The sequence below is a fragment of the Marmota flaviventris genome, chromosome 19 (genome assembly GCF_047511675.1).
Source record: "Marmota flaviventris isolate mMarFla1 chromosome 19, mMarFla1.hap1, whole genome shotgun sequence".
Taxonomy (NCBI): Eukaryota; Metazoa; Chordata; class Mammalia; order Rodentia; family Sciuridae; genus Marmota; species Marmota flaviventris.
The window spans coordinates 39,311,003-39,333,361 of record NC_092516.1 but is presented as its reverse complement, the minus strand read 5'-3'; the positions used below and the strand labels follow the sequence as shown (position 1 = coordinate 39,333,361).

At 58.3% G+C, this 22,359-nt stretch overlaps 1 protein-coding gene across 2 annotated transcripts; it reads right to left on the bottom strand.

Moving 5' to 3' along the window:
• Positions 1-2,868: 2,868 nt before the first annotated feature.
• Positions 2,869-21,705, bottom strand: Pdgfa (platelet derived growth factor subunit A). 2 transcript variants are annotated; one of them, XM_027922800.2, is made up of 7 exons: positions 21,111-21,705; positions 19,670-19,766; positions 14,722-14,826; positions 12,715-12,902; positions 5,739-5,865; positions 5,244-5,311; positions 2,869-3,633 (listed from the first exon to the last, which is right to left on the bottom strand). In XM_027922800.2, the coding sequence occupies exons 1-6, from the start codon at positions 21,171-21,173 to the stop codon at positions 5,256-5,258; spliced, it is 636 nt and encodes a 211-aa protein (XP_027778601.2). In that variant the 5' UTR covers positions 21,174-21,705; the 3' UTR covers positions 2,869-3,633; positions 5,244-5,255. The 2 variants fall into 2 exon arrangements, with proteins under 2 accessions (XP_027778601.2, XP_027778602.2); XM_027922801.2 differs by lacking the exon at positions 5,244-5,311.
• Positions 21,706-22,359: the final 654 nt, after the last annotated feature.

Genomic DNA, 22,359 nt, shown 5'->3' with positions numbered 1-22,359 from the left:
CACAGCCGTCTGGAACACAGGCCAGGCCACACGACTACAGTGGAGCACCCAGCTCTCGGGGCTCAGCCTGGGAACTGGGGACCTATTATTTTGTCATCATTCCCAGGACTGAGGCCATGCCCCACACCCCAACACCCACTGCACCCTGCTTGAAGCAGAACAGGCCTTAAGGTGACAATCCCCCCTGAGCATTCTTGGGAGGCTGCCTGGGCCCTGAGCCTCTCCGTCCCCTCACCTTACCTTACTGGGGAGGATGCTGAAGGCCCTCCACTCTCGGACTGCACCCCTGAGCCTAGGATGCTGCACCCTGGCCTCAGCCAATTTCCAGCAGGTCAGGGAGGTGCAGGAAGGGCCACCAGTCCAGGCTAGAGGCATCGGACATCAGGGTTCCTAGGTTAGAGATTGGGACAGTCCCAAAGCCTCTGCATGCCTCAGTTTCTCAGCTGTGACACAGGGTGCTAGCAGCAGTCCAGGACGCCCCCATCAGGGGAACCTGTGAGCAGTGACTGAGGCTTGAGCTCAAATCCAGCTTCTTCCTGTGACCTTAGTAGTATGCTCTGGGTGGGGGCTGGGGGGTGTCCCTGCTGTAGCAATTCTTGTTCCATCTCATGGGAGGATCCAGACACTCTTTGAAACTGGAGCAAGTGGTTGTAAGTGAAAAGCAAAGAGCGCTTGTTCCTGGGCTCGGCTGCCATTGGCTGTCCATGATGGCTGTCCACGATGCCGTCAGGACAGTCAGCCAGCACCAGGCAGGGGCGGGGGCTGCCAAGGCCCGCACCCACAGCAGCAGGGAGTCCCAGGCCCAGAGAGAGCGAGGTTCCTAGATACACCTGGCCTCCACAGAATTCCTCCACTGCCTGCCCACCCCCCACCCATATCCCTGGGACAGTCCATTCAGGGTCCCTCCAAGGAAGTCACAGCATCTCAAAGGGCACAGCTCCATCTTGAAAAGGAGCAACCTTCTAGTAGGCTCAAGTTCCCATCCCTAGACTCTCTGAGTACAGAGGGGTCACAGGTCACCTGCAGTGTCCATGCCAAGGGCACTTCTCTGCAGACTCAGGCAGAGGTCCAGCTGCTCCTGACTCTGGAGCCTGGCCGCAGCTGGGACAGTCCCAGGCAGCCGGGACAGTGGGGCTGGCTGGTTGGAGCCAGCCTTGTCCAACCAGCTCACAGACCAGGATGCCCGGATGAAGGGGCACCTAGACCTAGAGAAGGAGCCCAGCAAAAGCTGCAAGATTGGCAGGCCTTGGCAAGAACAAGCTGTGAGCAAGGAGCTCAGGACTGCAGGCCAGAACAGGGACCTGTTTCCAACCACTGCTCAGGCCCAGAAACACCAGGGGTTGGTGCGGCCTGCTCCCAAGGTCACAGCACCAGGTGGTGGGAGATGCCAAAGTCCACCCCACCACACATACACCCTACCCCAGGAAGTCCCAGGCACATGACAGGCAGTGTCCTTACTACACTGAGCAGAGGTGCAGGTGGAGGCCCTGGCTCAAGGTTAAAGCTCCCAAGATAGAAGAGGGCCCTGAGCAGAAGCCGTCTTCTGGGGCTCACACCCAGGTGCAGCCCGAGGCCAGGCCAGAGGGGTTGCAGGCAGGAGGAGAAATGCCAGGAATTCAGGACAGACCTGCAACAAAGGCTGCAGGCGAGGGCGGAGGCCACAGACCACAGACCACAGCCTCCCTGGCCTAGAGCCCCACCTCCACCCGCCTGCCAGGCCAGCACTCCCCAGCAGACCAGGAGGGGCCAGCTGGGCTCCACCAGGACCCTCCACCTGGGGAGCGGTAAAGAAGCCCACAGGCCAGCTCCCACAAGTGCCACTTCTCTGCAGTGGCCCAGGACTGCTCTAGTTTTAATGGACATGGTATCTCACCGGATGGCCTTGCACATACTAAGCAGCACATCAGCATCTCACAAAAACACAAATGACAGGCTTACACATCGGATGCATCAGAGGTACACTTCAGGTACAGTGTTGAGATGGCAGAGGGGGCGGGGCAGGACTTTAGCCCCTGGTACAGCATCTGTCCATCCACAGAGAGGAGGTGGGGACACTCCTGGCCTGGCCTCCAGCACATGCCCTCCAGCCTTGCTTTGGTAACTTTAAGGAGACACTTAATAAGCCCTAGCACTGTGGAGCCGGACACAGGCCTCCATCCTAGAGACAATCCCACAGGCAACAGGGGCTGAGAGCTAGAGGCACCGGGAAGGAAGTGGCCGTCCAGGTTTCAGGCAGACTGCATCAAGGCAGGCGGTCACAGCCGGGCTCGCCATCTGACACTCGTCCCCACAGCAGGACAGCACTCTCTGGTCCATCTTTGTCCGCTCTGGAGTCCAACGGCAGCAGCCTTCTAGAAGCCCATGTACAGCCAGGTCCAGGGACTCCAGCCAGATGGTTCCAGTCCCCATTTTCACCCAACAACTGCCCATGCAACAGGTCACAGGAACAAGACTCCAGAAGACACCAGAAACATGACCACAAAAATGCTTCCCCCACGGGCATCCGTCTTGATGGCTTTTTTTTTTCTTTTGGTTCAAAAAAAAAAAAAAAAGAACAGCAGGTTTGCAGGTAGACAAAACCGATAATATTAAAAATACAAACTTCACCTTTACAAATCAAAATGAAAAGGACAAAGAAACCACACACACACACACACACACATTTCTGTTAATACAAGCAAAGCACAACATTTTACCAAAAATAAAGAATCTAGGTTCTGCCCCGATGCCCCTGCAGGTGGGGAGCCCGCATCATCGGGAAGCCACTCTGCTCGATGGCTTGGGTGGAGTCCTCTCGAAATGGCTTAAATCAGAAAAAAAAAATAGGGAGTATGTGGGGCGGTGGGACACAGGAAAGTCAGAAGCATGTAGGAATGATGCATAGGTGGGTATACCGCGTTTATTTTAATACATCTCATTAGTTTGCATCTTGCTAGGAAAAATACCGTCGCTCTGTCCTGACAGTTACAGCAGCCTCGTGTGTTATCGGCGTAAATGTCATCCAAGAGATAATTAAAAAAAGGTTGGGGGGGAGGGGTGGGAAAGCTAGGCAAAGAGTAAAAAGGAAAGCTCCGTAACTTTACGGTGTAAAAAAAAAACCCATTAAGGCTCCCAGGAGGGTCCCACAGACTGGAGTGCTGCAGCGAGGGGTGTCCACGTGGTGATCCAAGCCTGGCTTCTCCACACCAGGCTCCGACTCAGCAAAAGCACCGCGGCCCACACAGATCCACCCGCGAGCCCACTGCGCTTCACCGCGAGCCCACTGCACTTCACCCCGCGCGGGGCGGCCCTTCCGCCGAAGGCTTAGATGTTTTGGAGTCCGTTTTTTGTTTTTGTTTTTTGTCGTGTTTTGTGGTTTGTTTTTTTTCTCTCTCTCTCTGTCTCTCTCTCTCTCTCTCTCTGACAAGGAAGCTTACAGTTTCTCCGAGTGCTACAATACTTGCTTTGCTGTCACACTGAACAAATGTACACTGTCTCTTTGTTCTCCAGAGTGCTCTTGGACACAGTTTTTCACGGAGGAGAACAAAGACCGCACGCCGGCAATAAAGCACCGTACATAGTAGGTTCAGGAATGTAACACGCCATGTACATCCGTGTCCCAGGAGAGGGCTGCTGCTGATCCTCACCTCACATCTGCAAGGAAGAGGGGAGACAGAGGCTCAGAGGTTGGGCCACCAGGCACATATCACTGAAGCAGTTGAACCCAATCAAGGGCACCCACGGTGTTAAGTCTGAGGATTTAAACTTGCCAGTGCAATTTGAAGAATCAAATTGGCCATCTTAACCATGGTGGCCATATCCTGAAAGAATTGGGACTAGGCTCATAGCATCTCACAGAAGAACGTGTTTTTGAGAGCAAACTCCACGCTCCCATTGTACAGGCAGGGAAACTGAGGCCCGGAAGGGTTCTTTGGCCCTCCCCCCTGCCTTCCTTTCTTTCCAGCATAGGTCCTGGACATGACTTCTGGAGCTCTGGCAGCGATTTTGGGCCATGCAACTAGCTGAGGGTGGATGTCACCAGCCCCAGACAGAGAGATTCCTTGAGCCAGACTGATCTACATTGGGCTCTTTTGTTGTTGTTGTTATTACTTCCAATGCTGGCAATGGAACCAGGGCCTTATGTATGCTAAGCAGGCGCTCTATCTCTGAGCCACACCCCAAGCCCCAACCAACCTCACTTCTGCATCCTACATTCCAGCATGTGGTCCCCCTGTGGCTGGAGCCTGAGTGCTCCCTTTCACTGAAGGGGAATAAACCCCGGGGACAGGCAGGGAACCACCCCTTTGCCACACCCTGGGCTGTGGAGGCCCTGGCTGAGCATTGCTGGGCTGCTTCAGGGATGCCAAGTGGGTGCTTTCCTCCCACAGGGTCCTCACAAATGGCCCAACCCACAGGCCTCCAAAGCCCCTTGGACCGGCCGACTTCCCCAGCCACATGGCCCAACAGGAGCCAGGGCTCTCAGACACACTATCTCTGAGGAATCTCCTCTCAGTCTACAACAACTATTTGTCTTGGATGCCAGAGAGGCCCACGTGCCAGGAGGAAGGGCCAAGCCAGCCGGGCTCCAGGCTCCTGAGCCAGACAGGCCAACCAAGGTTGGGAAGGCCCAGAGCCGCCCTCTTCCTCTGGGAGGCAACAGCCCCGGTGGGGTTTCTGGGAGACTCTTCAGAGGGGCTGCTACCTTGGCCCTTCTTTCTCTCCCCCACCTGCCTTTTCTCTCCCAGCCTAGAGTATTAGTATGACTTTTGGAGCTTGAGCAGTCACTTTGGCCCATGAGGCAGCTCTGACACCTGGGACAGCCACACCCGCCTGGCTCTTCCCATCTCTACCTGAGCGTCAGAAACTTCCACCCTCGCTCCATCTCTGATGTTGCTGATGCCCAAGAGCCAACATCCCTGTACATTTATAAAGCACTTCCAGACCCACTGAGCCTTCGACAACCCAGAGCTGGAACCAGTTAGGCCTCAGTTTCCCCAGCTGCCAATGGAGGGGGCAGGAGGTGGTCCCACCACACTGCTCCAGCACCCCAAACCTTTCCACTCGTGTGTGATGCTCTGCAGCCCAATCAGGAAGAGCAGAGCAAAGCCAAGGAGGGGGAGAGCTGCGAGGAGCCCGCACCCAGCAGACACCCAAGCACACAGCCCAAGGCCTCGCACCCGCCCCAGGGAAGCTGATTCGCTGCAGTGATCTGTGGATTGGCCTCCCATCCCTGCAGCATCCCAGCGCCCGCTGGCGGGGCCTACCTGGCTGGCGCTCTAGGTGGGTTTTAACCTTTTTCTTTTCCGTTTTTTACCTGACTCCCTACGCCTTCCTGTTAATGAAAGGGCAGGGACCGTGAGCGGCCTCGGGAGGCTGTCCAGCAAAGCTGCAGCAATAAATACCTGAGGTGTTTATCTTTCTGAAAGAAGCTCGATCCGCCCTGGCATACAGACACTTCCGTGTCCCCTCCTTTGCACCTGGGGCTGGCCCAAGAGCAGGTCACAGCACCTCAATGCTACTGCCCTGCAGGGTGGAGGCCAGGACCCCATCACAAGGCCACCACCATATCCAGTGCCCCCTCTTCCCATCAGTTCCTCCTGCCCACCCAAACAAGGGCTTGGCAGCCATGCCTCACCTGCCCATGCCCAGCGCCCCGAGAACCCAGGGAAAGACCCCACCAGCCTCACTCGGGCTGAACCCTCCTCTCCAGCTAGCCCTGGGGCTCATCCTGTGCTCCCCAGGGAGCAGCCGCCACTTACCGGTCTCCTCTTCCCGGTGGTCTGGACTCAGGCTGGAGGGTGCGCACGCACACTCCAAGTGCTCCTCCAGCCTCACCTGGACCTCTTTCAACCGCGGCTTCTTCCTGACGTATTCCACCTTGGCCACCTGCCAAGACAGCAGAGCCACTGACACCTGGGGGCTTGGAACACCATGAGGTGGAGCCTGATGGCTTGGTCCTCCTCAGGCTGAAGACAGGGAACAGCCCAAACTTGACCTCCAACCTCCAACCTCCCCTCCCGGGGATCCTCCCTTGAGTTGGGAGGGCAGGGGTGCCAGGTGCAAACAAACTTGGTCCCATTTGTTTAAATTAACCCAAAGGTTCACGTGTGCCTGGGAGGTCTGAGGGCTGCACATGGCTCAGGTGGGCAGGGAAGGCGTCTGCTTCCATGTTTACCTGCCCCAGGAATGTTTCCAAATGTGTGTTTTATGACTAGTGCGGAGAAAGAAGCCCTGGCTGGAGACAGAGCCCTGCCGCTGAGCTGGACCGGTGCTGGACCTGCTGTAGGGGAGTTTCTGGCCCCACCTGCCTATAGCCCTCTAAGAAGTTTTGACTGGACTCCAGGGGCCAGAAGATGACCGACCCTACGTGGTCCCAGCCACTATGGAGACCCACAGCCACTGACCAACTCCATACCAGGCCTGAGGCTCTCCTTGGGCTCAGAAAAGGCCTGCCCTGCCCGTCTCAAAAACATGGGGCAGAGACCCCGGGCTGCCACAGTGGCCACTCGAGGTGGATCCAGGAGGAGTGGGTACAAGGCCACGATTTCAAATGCAGATTGCTTAGAGGCCATTCTGACCTCAGCAGGAGCACCTCCACATCCAGCCCCCAGCTCCCTGGGCACAGAACAAGAAGGTGGACCTGCCCCACAGCCCACTCCACCACCACCCCCACCCCCCGAGTAGCTGCAGGAAAAAGCAGAGGGCCCCAGGCCCAACCTCTGAGTTTTCAAAAATGGGGGACCAGAAGCCAATCCCTAGCCCTGCGGGACAGGCGCTGCACCCTAGACCACACACACCGGATCACAGGAATACAGCTCTACTTTCATGTGCACCTGTATAACACACACACGTGCCCAACATGAGAAGCAAGTTCACGGCCATGCACACACGTCCATAATGCACACCCCCATTATGGGAAGCAAGTCCCCCCAGCAGCTCCTTTCACCCCAGGACAGATGAGGAGCTGTCTGCCCAGAGAAGCCGATCTCTCCTTGGTCAAGTGCAAAGACCAACACTCATTTAGCCCTCAGACCCTCCAAGGAGACAGGAGTATCATCTCCATGGCCAGAAAAGGAAACTGAGGTTTGTGGAAGCCAAGATGGTCCTAAAAGCAAGAGTGGCAGTCTGACCCTAACCACTGGGCTGTCCTGCCTGCCACCTGGAGTACAGGCAGGTAAAGCCAACCCTGAGGTGCTGGGGACCAGGCTCTGCTGAACCCTGCCGTGGCTGCCACCTCGGCTGAGCTAATGATTAACCTGGAGTGCAAAGGGTGCCGGGTGCCTGGCGGGCGTATGGACTGGCGTGGGCTCTCAGGTGTGAACACAGGCTGCCAGGTATGAGCTCAGACTGCAGGGCGTGGCTGGGGGCCAGGGGTCAGCCCTGAAGGTTTCGCTACGTCAGGAGGTGGGAGAGATGCTGGCCGGGAGGAAGGCGCGTAGGCCGTGCCCGGGCTTCCCTGCCAGGGTGTTCCACCAGGTACCTGCGTGCAGCGGCCTCGGCCAACCTACTCCTGCCCTCTTTCCCCAGGTTCATGGCCCAGGAGGAGGAGCCTATGAGCTGTGCTGTGCCCTCAGACACGTTGGCCTCTCCTGTGAAATGGGGACATCAAGCACACCCACCAGGGAGCTGGGGAGGGATAAGGTGCCCAGGACTGGGACAGAGCCAGTGCCACACGTACAATGTCTCAACGTGAGGCCCCCCCTCCAAAACCAGCCCAGGCTCTGCTCAGAGAGGCCAGGCCTGGAGACCCCCAGGGGCTCCAGCAAGGCCCCCTCTCCAGTCCTCAAGCTCCACACAGCAGCTGTGGCCCCCAGCCAGCAGAGCAGTGTCTCAGAGACCTTCCCTTTGAGGATGGGACACTTCCCCTCCTCAGCAAGACTCTAGAACAGCAGAGGTTCATTCACCCTGCACCCAGCCATACCCCCACTGTCCAGGAATCAGATTCCAAGTCTGTCTCCATGCTAATTGCCTGGGGACTGGGTGGGGGCTCAGGGCCTGAGTGGGGCTCCCCAAAATGTTGTAGTCTCTATTTTCACAATCGGCTTTCGTGAATTGGCTTTTGCGTAATATATGCACAAAACTGAGCCCAGTAGCCTTCACCCTCCTAGGAGGATCTGTCTGGGTGGATGCTCTGCTCCCAGACACCCCTGGCCTCTGCGGTAGACGAGAGGAACAGGGCAGGGCTATTAGAGCCCTGGGGTCAGGCTCAGGCAAGGTACTTGTCCTGCTCTTGGCCTCAGCCCTCCGGGTGGCACAGCCTTTTTGATCAACAGTAGATGCCCCAGCAGGGCAGACACTAGGGCCTGGGCTAGGCCAAGACCACCCACCAGGCCAACCCCCAACCCCCAAGCTGGTAGCAGGCTTGCTCTTCTCCAGAGACAGGTGGGTGCCGTGAGCAGGGTGGGGTCTCAGCAATGCCACCCTTGTGGTCCCAGAGGGACACAGATGGGGCCGCTCCAGTCTGGGGGTACGCTTTCTCTCCAGACAGCCCCATGTTTATCAGAGAAAAACAGACAGCGATTTATGATTGCACCTGCTCCTGGGTCTGCAAGAGTTCTGGCTGCTCCACCACCTCTGTCTGGCCAGGAAATGGCTACATTTTTCTCCCAAGAACACGTTACGAATATTAAATTCTCAAAAGCCTTCTTCACGAAAGCCAATTCTGAAAATAGAGACTACAACGTTCTGGGGATCCCTATTCAGGCTCCAAGGCCCCACCCAGTTCCCAGTTTGGGTCATTGTGCCCTCAGCACTCGGTCCCTCCCTCCCTCCCTCCCTTCCTCCTCTTTCTGAGACAAATGGGCTGCACTTTCTCACACCCAACATCCTAATTCCCATTCTTTCAAAGACAACCACTTATATCCACTCTAGTAAAGTCACCAAAATCCTCCGGTCACTGTCACCCTTCAGAGACCTCCCCTGAGGGATGGTCCTGACCATTCTAGAGCTTCGGGACAGAGCAGATACAAACTCCCATTTATTGAGCCCAGCCATGTGACCCTTACAAGCAGGCATGAGCACCGTGTGGCCCATTTTACAGGAGGAAATGGTATAGACAAGCAGGCAGCCCCACTCAGGGTCCCCAGGCTTCAAATCCCAGGCCCTTCTGTTTTCTAGAGATGGAGATCTCTCCGAATCCAGGAGACCCCTGCTTAGCCAAACCCCCACTGAAGCCCTGCAGGAGTGAGCCATGGGTCTACAGGACCCGCAGGTGTCCTCCCCCAACCCAGGAGGGAGGCCAACACCAGACTTCAAACCGGTATGAACAGGAGCCCTGCTGGGCCTGCTCCTAAGGCCCAACCCAGCATCTCAAATGCAGTGACTCCAGACTTTGGGGCTCACAGTCTGACAGGCACCACTATCCACCATGCTGACACCCAGCCTCCTAGTGCCCCTGCCTCTCCCACACAGGGAAAGATGCTGAGACCCCTTCACCAGAGACCAAGGCTACTACTACCACCCCCCTCCCCCAGACCCTGCAGAGGACCCCAACAATGACTGAGGGACCCCCTGGGAACTCCCCCAGAACACCATTCTGGCCTCCACCAGGGAGGGAGGCCCATCCTTGGTGCCTGGTGAGAAGACTCTTCCAGAAGCCTGAGGTCCTGCCCAGCAGAGCCACAGCCCAGCCAGAGCCGGGTGCTGCTGTGGAGATGAGCCAACGGAATCGATGAACCGATGCCCCAGCCCCTCCTCTTGAGGCTGCCTTAAAAGGCACCAACCCAAAGCTTTCCTGGGCAGCAAGAGCAGCCTCCATTTCTGGCAGGGCCAGAGTAGATGGCAGCTCAGAGCTGGTCCCCACCCCTAACCTCACAGTGGCCCCCAACCAGTGCAGGCCAGGGGTGGACACTGCTAGGTAAAAACCACCACAAGCTACTCACTCTGGATTGGGACTTTGGGCCTCAGCTCTGTCCAGGCTAAACCACTGGGACAGCTCTTAGGCCAGGCTTGTCCAGTAGCACCCACTTCTGCTCCCTTCGCCCAACCCCTATGATAGAGGTCTGGAGGAGATGCTGACAACGTGAAGCAGGTCAGAGAAGCATGGCTAGGACCCCTGGTGGCCTCTCCCCAGGGCTGATGGCCAATGATGGCCTAGCAATCCTTGCAGGTGCTAGGCCCACAGAGAGGCCTCCTCTCTACACGTCCCCACAAGAGATAGGAAATCCCAGCCCAGGTGCCACGCTGAACTGGGGCAGTGGCCAACACACCTAGGTCCTTGAGCTTCCTCCTAGAAGTCACAGGAGACTGGCCATCCACCCCAGCCACACCACCAGACTCCCAGAGCCTGATTCACCAGCCCGGGTGCCCTTCCCAGCCTTTCTGCCATCTACATGACAAGGGACTTGAAAATGTTCTTCCAAAGACCATAAAGACTGGAGTTCCAGGTGGACAGGGTTGCCATAGGCCTCCCCAGCTCCCCCTGAACCCAGTTGGCCCCTTGCCCACATACAAGTGCTTGGCTCCAAATAAGTCCATGTTCTAGGCCCATGTGCCTCTGTCCAGGTCAGGACAGGCCTCCTGCTTGGCTTCCACAATGGGCCTCCAGTTCCTGCTGACCTCCCTGCCTCTACAACAGCCCCCAGTGTCCGGGGCCAGATGTTCCCCTGAAGACTTATGGGTGAGCAGGGGGAGAACTTTCCCAGGAGGGAGGGCCAGGCTCCGGCGGCAAGACTCTATCCCCTCAGGCTGGCCACAACCTTACTGGGCAGACAAGACCCACAGGGCCAAAAAGCATGACCCCTACATAGTGCCCAGAAGGGGCCTTTCCCAGGGAGGGCATTTCTGAGGGCGCCAGGCCAAAAGACCTCGAACCTACCTGGCTCACTAGAGACCAGGGAGGGAGGCACCACTACCGTGCTGGGAAGGGACACTCTTTGTCCTCACCCCCAAAGAAACAAAGGGGGAATGTGGGAAGTCCCAGAAGCTGGAGGCCATAGGAACAGCCCAGCCCCTCAGTGCCCAGTGCCCACATAAGACATCTCACCTGGATCTGACCTATGCCTGTGCCCAGGAGACACCAGGTATCCCAGCCTCTCAAGACTATGTGACCCCACCCCCCCACCCCCACCCCCGCTGCCATTCTGCCACCGCCAACATACCACTGATAAGAACCCTGAGGCCCAAGGAAAGGGCCAGGGTCACACAAGGAGAGATGGCCTGGGCTCACGCTAAGGGAGAGATCCCTGGCCACTGAAGCCTGGAGAAGTGAGTCAGCCTCCAGTGTCTGACCTACAGACAGGAGAGTTCCCCAGACAAGCCCTGAGCCCAGGGAAACCCTTGGGCCCTTGAAGGGGAGTGCCAGTCTGGAATTTGCTCACTCAACTTCCAGGGCTCTGTGAGGACCAAGTCCTGGAGATCAAGATAAGTCTTAGCTAGCCGGCCCAGTGATGCACACCTGGAATCCCAGCAGCTCGGGAGGCTGAGGCAGGAGGATTGCAAGTTCAAAGCCAGCCTCGGCAACTTAACAAGGCCCTAAGCAACTCAGCAAAACCCTGTCTCTAAGGGCTGGGGATGTGGCTCAAGCGGTAGCGCGCTCGCCTGGCATGCGTGTGACCCGGGTTCGATCCTCAGCACCACATACAAACAAAGATGTTGTGTCCGCCGAAAACTAAAAAAAAAATAAATATTAAAAAAAAATTCTCTCTCTCTTTCTCTCTTAAAAAAAGTCAAGTCTCAGCCAAAAGTCTAAGGTATACCACCCTGCGTCTAAGACCTGGCAAGGGGTCCTTTAAGCAAACCATTAACCATTTCCCAGCATTCCCTCCAGGGACATGCACATGGTGGAATCTGAAATGGTTTTTTCCTAGAGTCAGGAGTGGATTCCAACCTTGCCCCAAAAATGAAACTTCAACCATACTTCCTGGCTAAGCCAAAGTGGCCTGCTCTGCTGGCAGGCCTGCCACACCCCCGGCTTGGATTTGCTTGTCCTGAGAGTCAGTCATACAGGACATAATGGTATCTCAACCAACTGGAGCCAAACTCTAGGTTGCAGAGCCCTAGGAGTATCCAGCCCCCAGATGGGAATCCCAAGGACTCCAGCCTCAGCCAGCCTCCTAGGAGCCCAGAGACACCCAAAACACCTGCTTTCCAAAGTCCTTCTGAAGGCCATGCCCAGACCATGGCACAGGAAATCTCCACTCAACAGGGAGGCCATTCAGATGGACATGTGCGACCAGACCCAGTGCCCACATCCATAATTCAGGCTGAAAGCTACCAGCGCCAATCCAGCTGCCCAGAGGGACCTAAAGCAGCAAAATCTGCCCCAGGACTTCGAGGGTGAAAGAGAAACCATGACCATGCTGATTTCCCCAGGGCTGACTCAGGGGCCACCATATCTTGGGCCCTGCCTAGGAGACAGCTTTGTAGCCAGCTGCGTGCTGGTCCTTAGTGACCACAGGCTGGTGGCAACAATGCCAACCAGGTAACTAGGCCCTAATCCCCTTCCACCTGGCCTTACCTATGCTGCTCCTTATCCTCCACCACATAAGAGCACCTAGCAGCCGAGGATGTTGGTGCACGCCTGTAAATCCAGAGGCCGGGGAGGCTGAGGCAGGAGGATCCCAAGTTCAAAGCCAGCCTCAGCAACTTAGCAAGGCCCTAAGCAACTTAGTGAGACCTCTGTCTCAGAAATAAAAAGGGCCGGGGATGTGGCTCAGAGGTAAAGCCCCTCTGGGTTCAACAATCCCCAGTAAAGGAAAAAGAGCATCCAGCAGACCCTGTGCTGCGGTGGCTCACCTTGACGCTCCGGTGGTGGACCCGCGAGGGCTGGCACTTGACACTGCTCGTGTTGCAGCAGCCGGTGCAGCGCTTCACCTCCACGCACGGCGGCCAGATCAGGAAGTTGGCAGACGTGGGGTCCACCTGGCTCCGAGGTATCTCGTAAATGACCGTCCTGGTCTTGCAGACTGCAGGAATGGCTTCCTCTGCAGAGGCAAACGCATGGTGACACAGGGGTCGCTTCCATTTCTGTTAGCACAGCACAGCTAAGTGTGCATGCCCTTCCTGACCCCACCTAATGCCATCCAGCCTGACCGGGCCCAGCCTAGGAAGGAGCTGACCCCACATCCCTGATGCCTCTCATGGGAGCTGGCACACTGGGTCCCCAGCAGCCACTCAGGAGCCAGGGAAGAAGACAGGGCTACTGGCAAAGACCCCCAAAGGAAGCCCTGGGCAGCCCCTGGCCACACTGGGCCTACCTCACACACAGCAGCCAAGGAGGAGGAGGGCAGGGGATCAGGCCCAGCAGCAAGCCCCACACCACCTAGGGCCTAACTCACAAAGGTCACCAAGAGGCCACTCCGATGCCCCCAAGGAGAAGGCTGTAGCCACTTCTTGCCCTGCTATCCTCAGTACAGCCACCACAGCCCTAAGGACCTCATCTGTCTACCAGGTGTGAGTTCCTCACAGGACTCTGGGGACATAGCTTCCTCCCCAGATAACCCTTACTAGGCCACATCAGCCACCAGGCCTAGTCACTAGGTCATGAGCCAGCCCCAGGCCTGCCAGTGGGAGGCTCTGTCCCCTCAACATGCCTAGGGAACCCAGCCAGGAGCCAAGGGGCCTGGACAGGCTCTGGGGCCACCCACAGCCTGCTCCCTCTGCCCCCAGCAACATGGTGGGCCCATCTGGACCCCAGGTTAAAAGTTGAGGAAGCTGGAAGCAGCCAGGGGCAAGAGGCCCAGCCCAGCAAGCCAGCCAGGGGGAGGCCAGCGTGACCTGTGTGCACACCCTACAGTCCCCACACTCCAGGGCAAGCAGCCCCATCTTCTGCAGGCTCCCTCAGGAAACAGATATGCCTGAACTGAACTAACTGAAGGCTCTAACACAGGGCCAGGGGAGGCAGTCAGTTCCTCCACCTGCTTCCTGTCCACAGCGGGAGGAGACCCTGAGGGCCTCTTGACATAGCAGGTAGGAGGAGTAGGCATGAGAGTCCTCCAGGGAAGCCCCCAGGCCCTGGGCTGCACATGCTGATCTGGGCATTTAGGAGGAGTCACCCCACACTGCCCACAGTAAGCCCCCCAGCCCAGGACCCTCCAGGGAGGCCTTCCACCCACCCCCAACCTGGACTAGGAATCCTGAGCACTGGATGGAGGGACCTGGCTAGAGTCTGATCTGAAGGGTATAAAATGCATGCTGGCACCAGCAATGTCCCCTGCTCAGGGTACCTAGAAATCACCTACATAACACACCCAAAGGTGAAAGACAGAGGGGATCCACTTGCCCCAGAGTCACACAGCAATGAGCAGCCCTACAATAAGCGGCGGCACCCTCAGATAGAATGGGACTGAGTGGGTCACCCCAACCCCGAGAGCACAGGCCAGCTATTCCCCAAAGGAGGCCTGCCTGGAGCCCCAGAGACAGAGATGAGTGGGGCAGGGCCCTAGGGAAGGTGTCTCCAGAGGCCCCAGGCCTGGCATACCCGGCTGCACCCGTCTTGTGGCTAGAGGCCCAGGGCCCTGGTGCTTCACATTAGGAACTGGAAATTAAGCTCAGCCACGTTTTCCAGCAAGGCCTCCACATAGACAGGCCCCAACAAGACGGGGCACTTAAAGAATTTATGATGGCTCTCCTCTCCTGGAAACTCTTGGCCGGGACTATGACTGCAGCACAAGGCAGGCAGGAGACACCGCATGGAGGTGGAGGAGGGCGGCCTCCGAGAGGGCAGGAGGCCAGAGCTGGAGGAGCAAGCCCAGCCTTTGTCTCATGGCCAGCTCCTCCCACCCGCGCAGCTCCTGAACCCACCGATGCTCCTTTTCCTCCGAATGGGCACAGGCCGCTTCTCGGGCACATGCTTGGTGGCGTGGGCCCGGTGGGCTCTCAGGCTGGTTCCCAAGGCATCCTCGGCTCCTATGGGTAGAAAGAGAACATGGAGACCAACTGTCCACGCCTGTGTGGTCTGTCTGCCCGGGGGGCCTGAAATACAGGATCCCCAGTCAGCTCTCAGAGCCTCCTGGGGACAAAGGGCCAGAAAGCTCAGCCCAACCCTCTCCTAGCAAGACAGGTGGAGTCCCCTGAGCCCTCTACCTCCACTCAGGGCTTTTCAGATGGGCAGTGAATGAAACACAACCAGACCAACAAAGTCCCATCAACACCGAGGTCCCCGACACACAAGGGTTCCTGCTAGGCCCTTGGCAAAGCTGAGACCCCTTTCAGGAAGGGGTTCCAGGGGGGTCTCCTCTATGGCACCTTCTCCAGTGAAGCCAAGCTGAGGGTTCAACCAGGTCAGAAAGTCCCTGAGGCCATCTATCCCAGAGCTAAGAGGCTGTACCACCCAGCGGGGTCCATCTCCTGGGCTCTACCACAGCCACAGTAATGCACTGAAAGTCGGGGCTACTGAGGCTCCTGCTGGATGAAGTGTCCTAACCTTGGAGGGGCATCAGAAGCAAGGCCAGACTGGGCTGTGAGCCAGCCCCTACTTGTTCCTGAAATAAGTCTGCGCTGAGGGCCAGAGGCCATGAGAAAACGGCAGGAGGGCAGCACGTAGGCTCGTGGAGTGTAACTAAGGAGTGGCCGAAGGCCTGAGGCAGGAGTCAGGGTACCAGGCAGAGAAGGGAGGTGGTCTGCAGAAAGGGAAGTAGATCTCACCCACATGCCTGCAGCCATGTCTAGGCAGTGGGGACCCAGATGGCTCCAGTTACAGAGCAACAGCCCAGCACTAAGACCACACCAAGAACCCCAGCCCCACACAGTACAGAGGGAGGAGGGCCACAGAGATTATAGCCCTGAGTCTCAGGCTCTCCGATTTCTGGGGCTGAAGAAGGATACAGCCCTACTACCTGTTATGTGGACGGACGAGTCCAACACCACCCATACCTAGCTATCGTCGGTCCTACCTGGCCCCCCAGCCTGGGCCCTCCAGATGTAGCAGGGAGTCCCAGGACATGTGCCCAATAGCCAGAACTCTCCAAGATTTGCTGGATCCTATCCTGCAGCCTCCTCTCCTCTCCAGCTCAAAGGACCTCCCATCTCCTAGCCCAGGTAGGAGCCCACCCCAGTGTCTGATGTGCAGCCCAAGGTTGCCAACCCACCCAAGCATCCACAGCCATCTGCAGAAACCCTGGCCTCCTCCACTTCTCTGAGATGTACGGAACCTGCATGATTAAAATGAGAACTAAAACCCTTGCATAAGGTATGAAAGTCCAAGATGAAGGTCGGGCCGAGCCCAACTTTTGACTTCAAAAATGACTGAATGTTCCAATGTCACTGATTTTTTTTTTTTTTTTTGGGGGGGGAGACCCAAAATAAGATCAGAACACAACTACTCATGCAATAAGAATTTCCCATCAACCAATTGTCACAAGGAGCATTTTTTCATGGAAAAGTGACATTGTGAGTCATGTCCTGGTGGTACCCATCTTGCCATGGCCGAACCAACAAGGTCCACTCTCAGCTTCTGGAGACTCAGCAAGGGCACCTTCTGACCCCTTCTACCATCAGGCTGGCTCAATTGCTTCCCTGAGTCTTAACCTTTACAGGTATGAAGTAAAGGCTCTATCAGCCTTTCACGCCCAAGGAAACCTAGGCCCAAAGAAATGGAACAAGACAAGGACAGATGGCTCATGAAAGGACCCTCAGGACCAGTATCCAGTGGTTCAGACTCCCACCCCAGGCCCCTTGGCCCAATTTAATGCACTGAGAGAATTTTGGTCCTCAAAGCTCAGCAACGCTGACACTTTATCTCCTTAGAGACAAGACAGTGCGAGCAGCTCTTACTCAGACAAGCCTGCCCTCTGTTCCCGGATCAAGATGGGTGGTCACAAGCCAAAAGCAGACCCTTGTTCTGGGGGACACAGCCAGTCTGATGTATGATGGCTGATTTATGCTCTGGCAGTAATTTAAATGAGACCCCTGATAGCGCTGCGTGAATCATCCCCTGAAACCACTCTCAGGACAGTTCACCAAGCAGTTTCCCTTTGGTCTTCGATGCAAGTGTCCACAAGATGACACATGGCAATTCACAAGACAGAAGACTCCTCATGCTCTGCCCCAGTCAGGTCTTAATGGCCAGGATAGGGATATTTGTGTATCAGTTACTCAATGACCCACTGGACATCCAGCTAGACCACTCTGGAGAACATCTATCTAGCCACACAGTCCCCAAACTCCATGACTGCTGGTCACTGAGAGACACAGGCAAATCCCCCCCCCCCATCCTGTACACTATGGAACACTCCCAGCTCGGTGACATTCTGGGCCAGGAACCCCACAGCCTCTGGAGGTCTGAACACACCAGGGAGGAGCTATCAGGTTGAACGCAGTTTTCTCATCTATAAAATGGGGAGCAGCTGGCTTACTGGATATGTGATTAGCATTGCAGCTCTGTGGGGTTTGCCCTTAGAATTCCTGATCTGGGGGCCTCTGGGCTGGAGCCTCTTTTGGAGAATACAAAAAGGACTGTCTATCACAAAGCTCCACCCAAAAAACTCAAGGTGGAACCTGGGACACCCAAAGCCTCTTACTCTCTCCCTATACTATAGACTTGCCCTGGAGAAACCTATCAGCAAGAGTCCTCCTAAGGACTACCCTCCGGGGAGCCCCACAGTGGGTTAGTCAAACTGAGCTTCTCCCAGCCGTTGACCTTTCCTCATTCACCCCAGCCTTCTAAATGGCTCTTGCCAGACCAGGGTACCCCCAACAGGCCAGATGTACCTCTGAGTAGACTTAAGGGGGAGGCCAGGGCCCGGAAACGTGGCCACCAGGGCGGTCTACAAATCCCCTCAGTCAGGAAGGTGGAGGGGTGGGGGCAGGGAGAACCCAACACAAGTTCAGGAGCCAACAGGCCATTCCTGTCCTCTGCTCAGGGACTCTTCTGCTTCCACACCTGGGGGAGGGGAGGTGAACCAGGGAGAGGAGAGAGATACTTTGGGGTTTTTGTCACAAAGGGTCCTCACCCCAGGCCAAGAGTAAGGAGCAAGATGGGCTCCAGAGAGTTCCCCAGGCACTCAGAGAATCCTATGCAGACCCAAATGTCTGACAGGTGGACAGGAGCACTAGGACCCATCCCTGCATTCCCCAGGACAGAAGGGACAGGCAGTTCCCCTCACAGGACATTTTTATAGGGGCAATTTGAAAACAGCCTGAGGACTATCAGTGCACTCTGGCTTTTCCCTTTGGATTCTCCAAAAAAGGCTCCAGCCCAGAAGCCCCCAGGTCAGGAATTCCATGGGCAAACCCCACAGAGCTGCAATGCTAAAAGCGTTAATGGGTGGGGGTGGGGTGGGGAAGGCGGGGCTCCAGAGACCAGAATAAGAATGGTCCCAGCAGAAAGTGAATGGCCCATTTCCATGCCGCATCCCAAAAGACTAACCTACAGGAGGTCCAGCCCAACAAGGTCTCACCCCCACAAGCCAGGAAAGCAAAGCCCTGGAACCCTCAAAGAAAGGCAGTCTCTATGTCTCCAAATCCACCAGGGACCAGTGAAATGCCAAGCGAGTGTTTCCCCAGTTTCCCAAACCAAACCCTTCGCCCCCAGGCTTGCACATCAAGGGACTGGGTCAAAATCCCCTGGCCCAACTCTGATCTCCAAGTGAAATCCTACCCCACTCCTGATAAGGATCAGGAGAAGGATTTCCTGGGTCAAGAAACTACAGAAACCAGCCGCCTTGTTAGAAAATGGTTTTGGCATGGAATGAAAACAGTTTGGGCCTCTCCACCATCATAATTAGGTACAAATTTCCAAATGACTAGACCATGTGATTCTACTTAATTCCCCCACCACCCCCCTTTCCAGAGTAGTTGCAGTGAGAGAAAAATCTTCATTTCACTTAAAATTCTTCACTTTGGCTGCCTTTCATTCCTCTTCTTGACAAGTTCATCTCAGGCCTTTTTAAAAAGCCAGTCAGTACATTTTCCCGCTTGAGTACCTCCCTAGTTAACTCAGGATGGAGTTCCAAAGTGTTAATTTTGAAAATGGCGCCACAAACGACCTAGAGGAAACCTGGTCCTCCAGCACCGGCTCTGTAGTTCTCGGAGAGCACAGCCCCCAGCACCACCACTGCCCCCACTGCAGAGACCCCTTTAACTCCTGCAACCTTGGATCTAGCCCACAGCGCAACCAGAGCTTCAAAACTCTTCAAGTAAACTGTTTTCTGAAGTGGCTGAGCTCCAGACTCCTAGAGTGAGTCCCCAAAATAGCCCCAAGCACATGTGTCCTAGGCGTGCCTTTTTATTGGGTCGTGAATAGAGAAAGACGCGGGCCTCCGGCAGCCACACAGAGGCCCAGCCCCGCAGCAAGCGCAGCACCCGCACGCAGTGCTTACTAAAGGGCTCTGGCCCCACCGGCTGCGCGCCCCTCAGGGTTTAGCCAGGTGGGCGGCGGGCCAGGCGGACGGACCAGGGCTTTGCCCACCCCGAATAATCCCGCGCTCCGCAGCCCGCACACCTGGCGGCCGAGCCGGGCGCCCTCTCCGCTGCTGCGGCTGAACTTCTCATGACACGCGGCGTTTTCCTTAACTGCGAAAACAGTCCTCCCGTGAGCCAGCAGCCCTCGGCCGCCGCTGGGAGAGAAAGTGGCGACTGGAGGAGAAACGCCTGACTCATGCGCCTGGGCGTTTATGGCAGGGGAATGGATTCTGACCTTTCGGTGCGCTCCTGAGCTGCGCCCGGCCGGGCCGCGCGGGGGGCGGCTCCGCGCAGACTCCCCGCCCGCCACCCGCGCCCTCCCCGCGCCAAGGGCAGGGGCGCGATTTACCTACGGAGTCTATCTCCAGGAGTCGCTGGAGGTCGCGGATGCTGTGGATCTCACTACGGGCCAGCCGCTCGATCAGCTCGCGGGGGATCTCAGCTTCCTGCAAGCAGACCACACGGTCAGCGCCTGCGGCGCGCGTCCAGCAGCCCAGGGCCTCCTGCCAGGCCCGAGGGGGCTGCACCACCGCAGCCCACACGGACCCCGCCCGGGCGGTGGAGTCCGAGACGAGGGTGGAGTGGCTGAGTCCCCAAGTTCTCCGCCCCCATCCCTGTCTGCCCTTTTCAAAAAGAGACCCCACTACCGCCTGTACTGCTGGAACAAAAGCCCCCACACTCCAGCCCTCGCCTGGGGTGTCAGTTACAGGTCTGGGGGAGGTGAGGGGGCCGCGGAGTTTCTGGTTTAATAGTGAAATCCACATCTAGATAAAGAGAGTCGAAATGCGTCACGGATCGACGACGAAAGTCGCGGCAGCTCTAACACTTTAATCTAGCCAGGGGCTTAAATTTCACGCCCTGGAATCCCGGGCCGAGCTCTTGGAGAAGAGGGTCTCCCCTCACCACACACGCACGCGCGCGCGCGCTCGCCCCACCCGACTCCGGCCCAGCCGCGGCCCTAGCGCCGACTAGGACGCCCAAATCCAGCGGCGGCGGGAGAGGCTGCAGGGAAAGCGAGGGTTAAATATCCACCTCTGGCTCTCGGGTCCCTTCCCAGCCCACCCCCACCACTTAGCCTCCCCCACTCTCCCTCCCGGTGTTTAAAGGGAGTCGGGGGTCGCTGGGGGGCTCAAGCACTAAGTTCCCACGACAGAGGCTGTGGAAAGTCATTCATCACGGCAAAGCTCCTGGGGACTCAGGGGCGGGGGGTGGGGGGACGCCAGCGGTGGGAGGGCGCGGGCGCCTGGCCCGGCCCCAGCTGCTTCGCTCAGCCACCTGTAAGCAGGGCCCCAGGCGGGCCGGACTGCACGGGCCCTGCGCTCCGCCGGGCTTGGGAATCAAACCCGGGGCTGCGACTCGGCGATGCCCACCCTGCCCAGCTTGGGGCTTCCGCCGCAGCTGCCTCTACCTGTTTACTAGCCGCCCAGCTTCTCTCCCTGGGCTCCACCAGCTCACACACACCCCCTTCTTTGCTGCCCGCACCCCGTTATTGCATTGCCCGCCACGACCCAGCTACCCCTCCCTGAAGACGCGCCCGCGCCCCCGGAACTTTCTCCCCACTCTGCACCTCGTAGCTCCGCCGTCCCTTCGAGGCAGAGCGACGCAACACGCTGTAGACTCACTAGACACACTTGGGCATGGCAGAAAATAGAACCCAGTTGAGAAAATTTTAAAATTGACCAGTCTAGTAGAAATCAAAATGCTTTCTGCAGAGTCTGGGGCGCCCGGGCCCGCGGGGGGCGTGCGCCGGGGGAAGGAAAGAGGGGACAGGGCGCGGGGGTGGCACCCACCTCGGCCAGGGCATGGGCGAGGTATCCGCAGCCGAGGAGCAGCAGGCAAGCCCAGGTCCTCATCGCGTCCCGAGGCGCTGGCGGCTCGGCGGGGAGGCGAGGCCGCAGGGCGGGCGCTCCAGCCGGGCTCCTGTGGCGGCGAAATTCAGTACCATCCCTCAGGGAACGCGGCCCGGAGGAGGGTGGCGCGGAGAGCAAGGAGCAGGCGGAGCGCGCTCGGCGCGAGCAGTGAGTGCGGCGCCAGCAAGGAGGAGGAGGAACAGGGAGAGCGCGCTTGCAGCGCCGGGAACCTCCTGGGCCGCCGAGTAGGGGGTGGGGACGGAAGGGGCGGAGGGCGGGGGCTGGGCTTCTTCCTTGGTGCGTTCCCGGTGCTGGCCGCCGCCGCGCTCGCTCCCCGGCGCTGGCTTTAGGAGCAACCCGGCCGGTAATTCCGCATATTTGCGGGCATCGACCCCGAGAGGGACCCCGGAGCGAGGCTGGGGCCGCTGCCGCACCACCGATCACCTGTCTGGACGCCCGGCCGGGCCCCAGCTGCCGGCTAGCGCTCTCCCTGCGGGCTGCAGGAAGCTCTGCGTGCCTACCGCCGGCCCGCGCTCGCCTCTGGCCTCCTCTTGCCGCCGCCGCCCGGCCGGGCACAGCGCGGCCCAGCACGGCGCGGCCCGGAGGCCTGCGTGCGCCCCGCCGCGGCGCGCCCTCGGCTACGGCGCTGCGCTCCGCCCTCCGCCGGCCGAGAACGGGCAGCGCCCGCGGCCGCGCCGCCTGGCAGCCGCCGACCGCCCGGGGCCTCGCTGCGCCGCCCGCGCGGGCCTGAGGGCGGGCGCAGGGCCGAGCCGGCGCCGCCGCCGCCGCCGCAGCAGCAGCCGCAGGGACAGGAGGAGGAGGAGGGCGGCGCAGGCAGGTCCGGCTCGCCGGAGTTCTGCGGGCTCTGCAGGGCGCGCGTGTGGAGCCGGCCGCCGGCGGGGAGGGGGTTATAGCGCCGCCGCCGCGCCCCTCCCCCGCCCCCGCCCCCCGCCTCCCGCGGATTCCGGGCCCCGGACCCGCACCTCGGAAGCGTGCGGGGGGTCTTGCGGGCCCGGCAGGGCCAGGCCGCCACCGCCACTGCAGTGAGCACACTCGCGTTCACGCAGGCAGCCAAATCCATCAAAGCCCGGCGCCCGGCTCCGAGCACAGGCGGCAGGGTTCCCCGCGCGCCCCTCCCTCGAGCTTGCCCACCCTCCAGTGCCAGCTGCAATCCTGCGGCACCCGGCGG

Excerpts from the sequence above, each read along its gene's own strand:
- Pdgfa (XM_027922800.2), bottom strand. The coding sequence starts at position 21,173 with ATGAGGACCTGGGCTTGCCTGCTGCTCCTCGGCTGCGGATACCTCGCC. Across the intron at positions 12,903-14,721 it reads TCGGAGGAAAAGGAGCATCG|AGGAAGCCATTCCTGCAGTC; the intron begins GTGGGTTCAGGA and ends TTGCCTCTGCAG. Across the intron at positions 5,866-12,714 it reads TCCACCACCGGAGCGTCAAG|GTGGCCAAGGTGGAATACGT; the intron begins GTGAGCCACCGC and ends CTGTCTTGGCAG.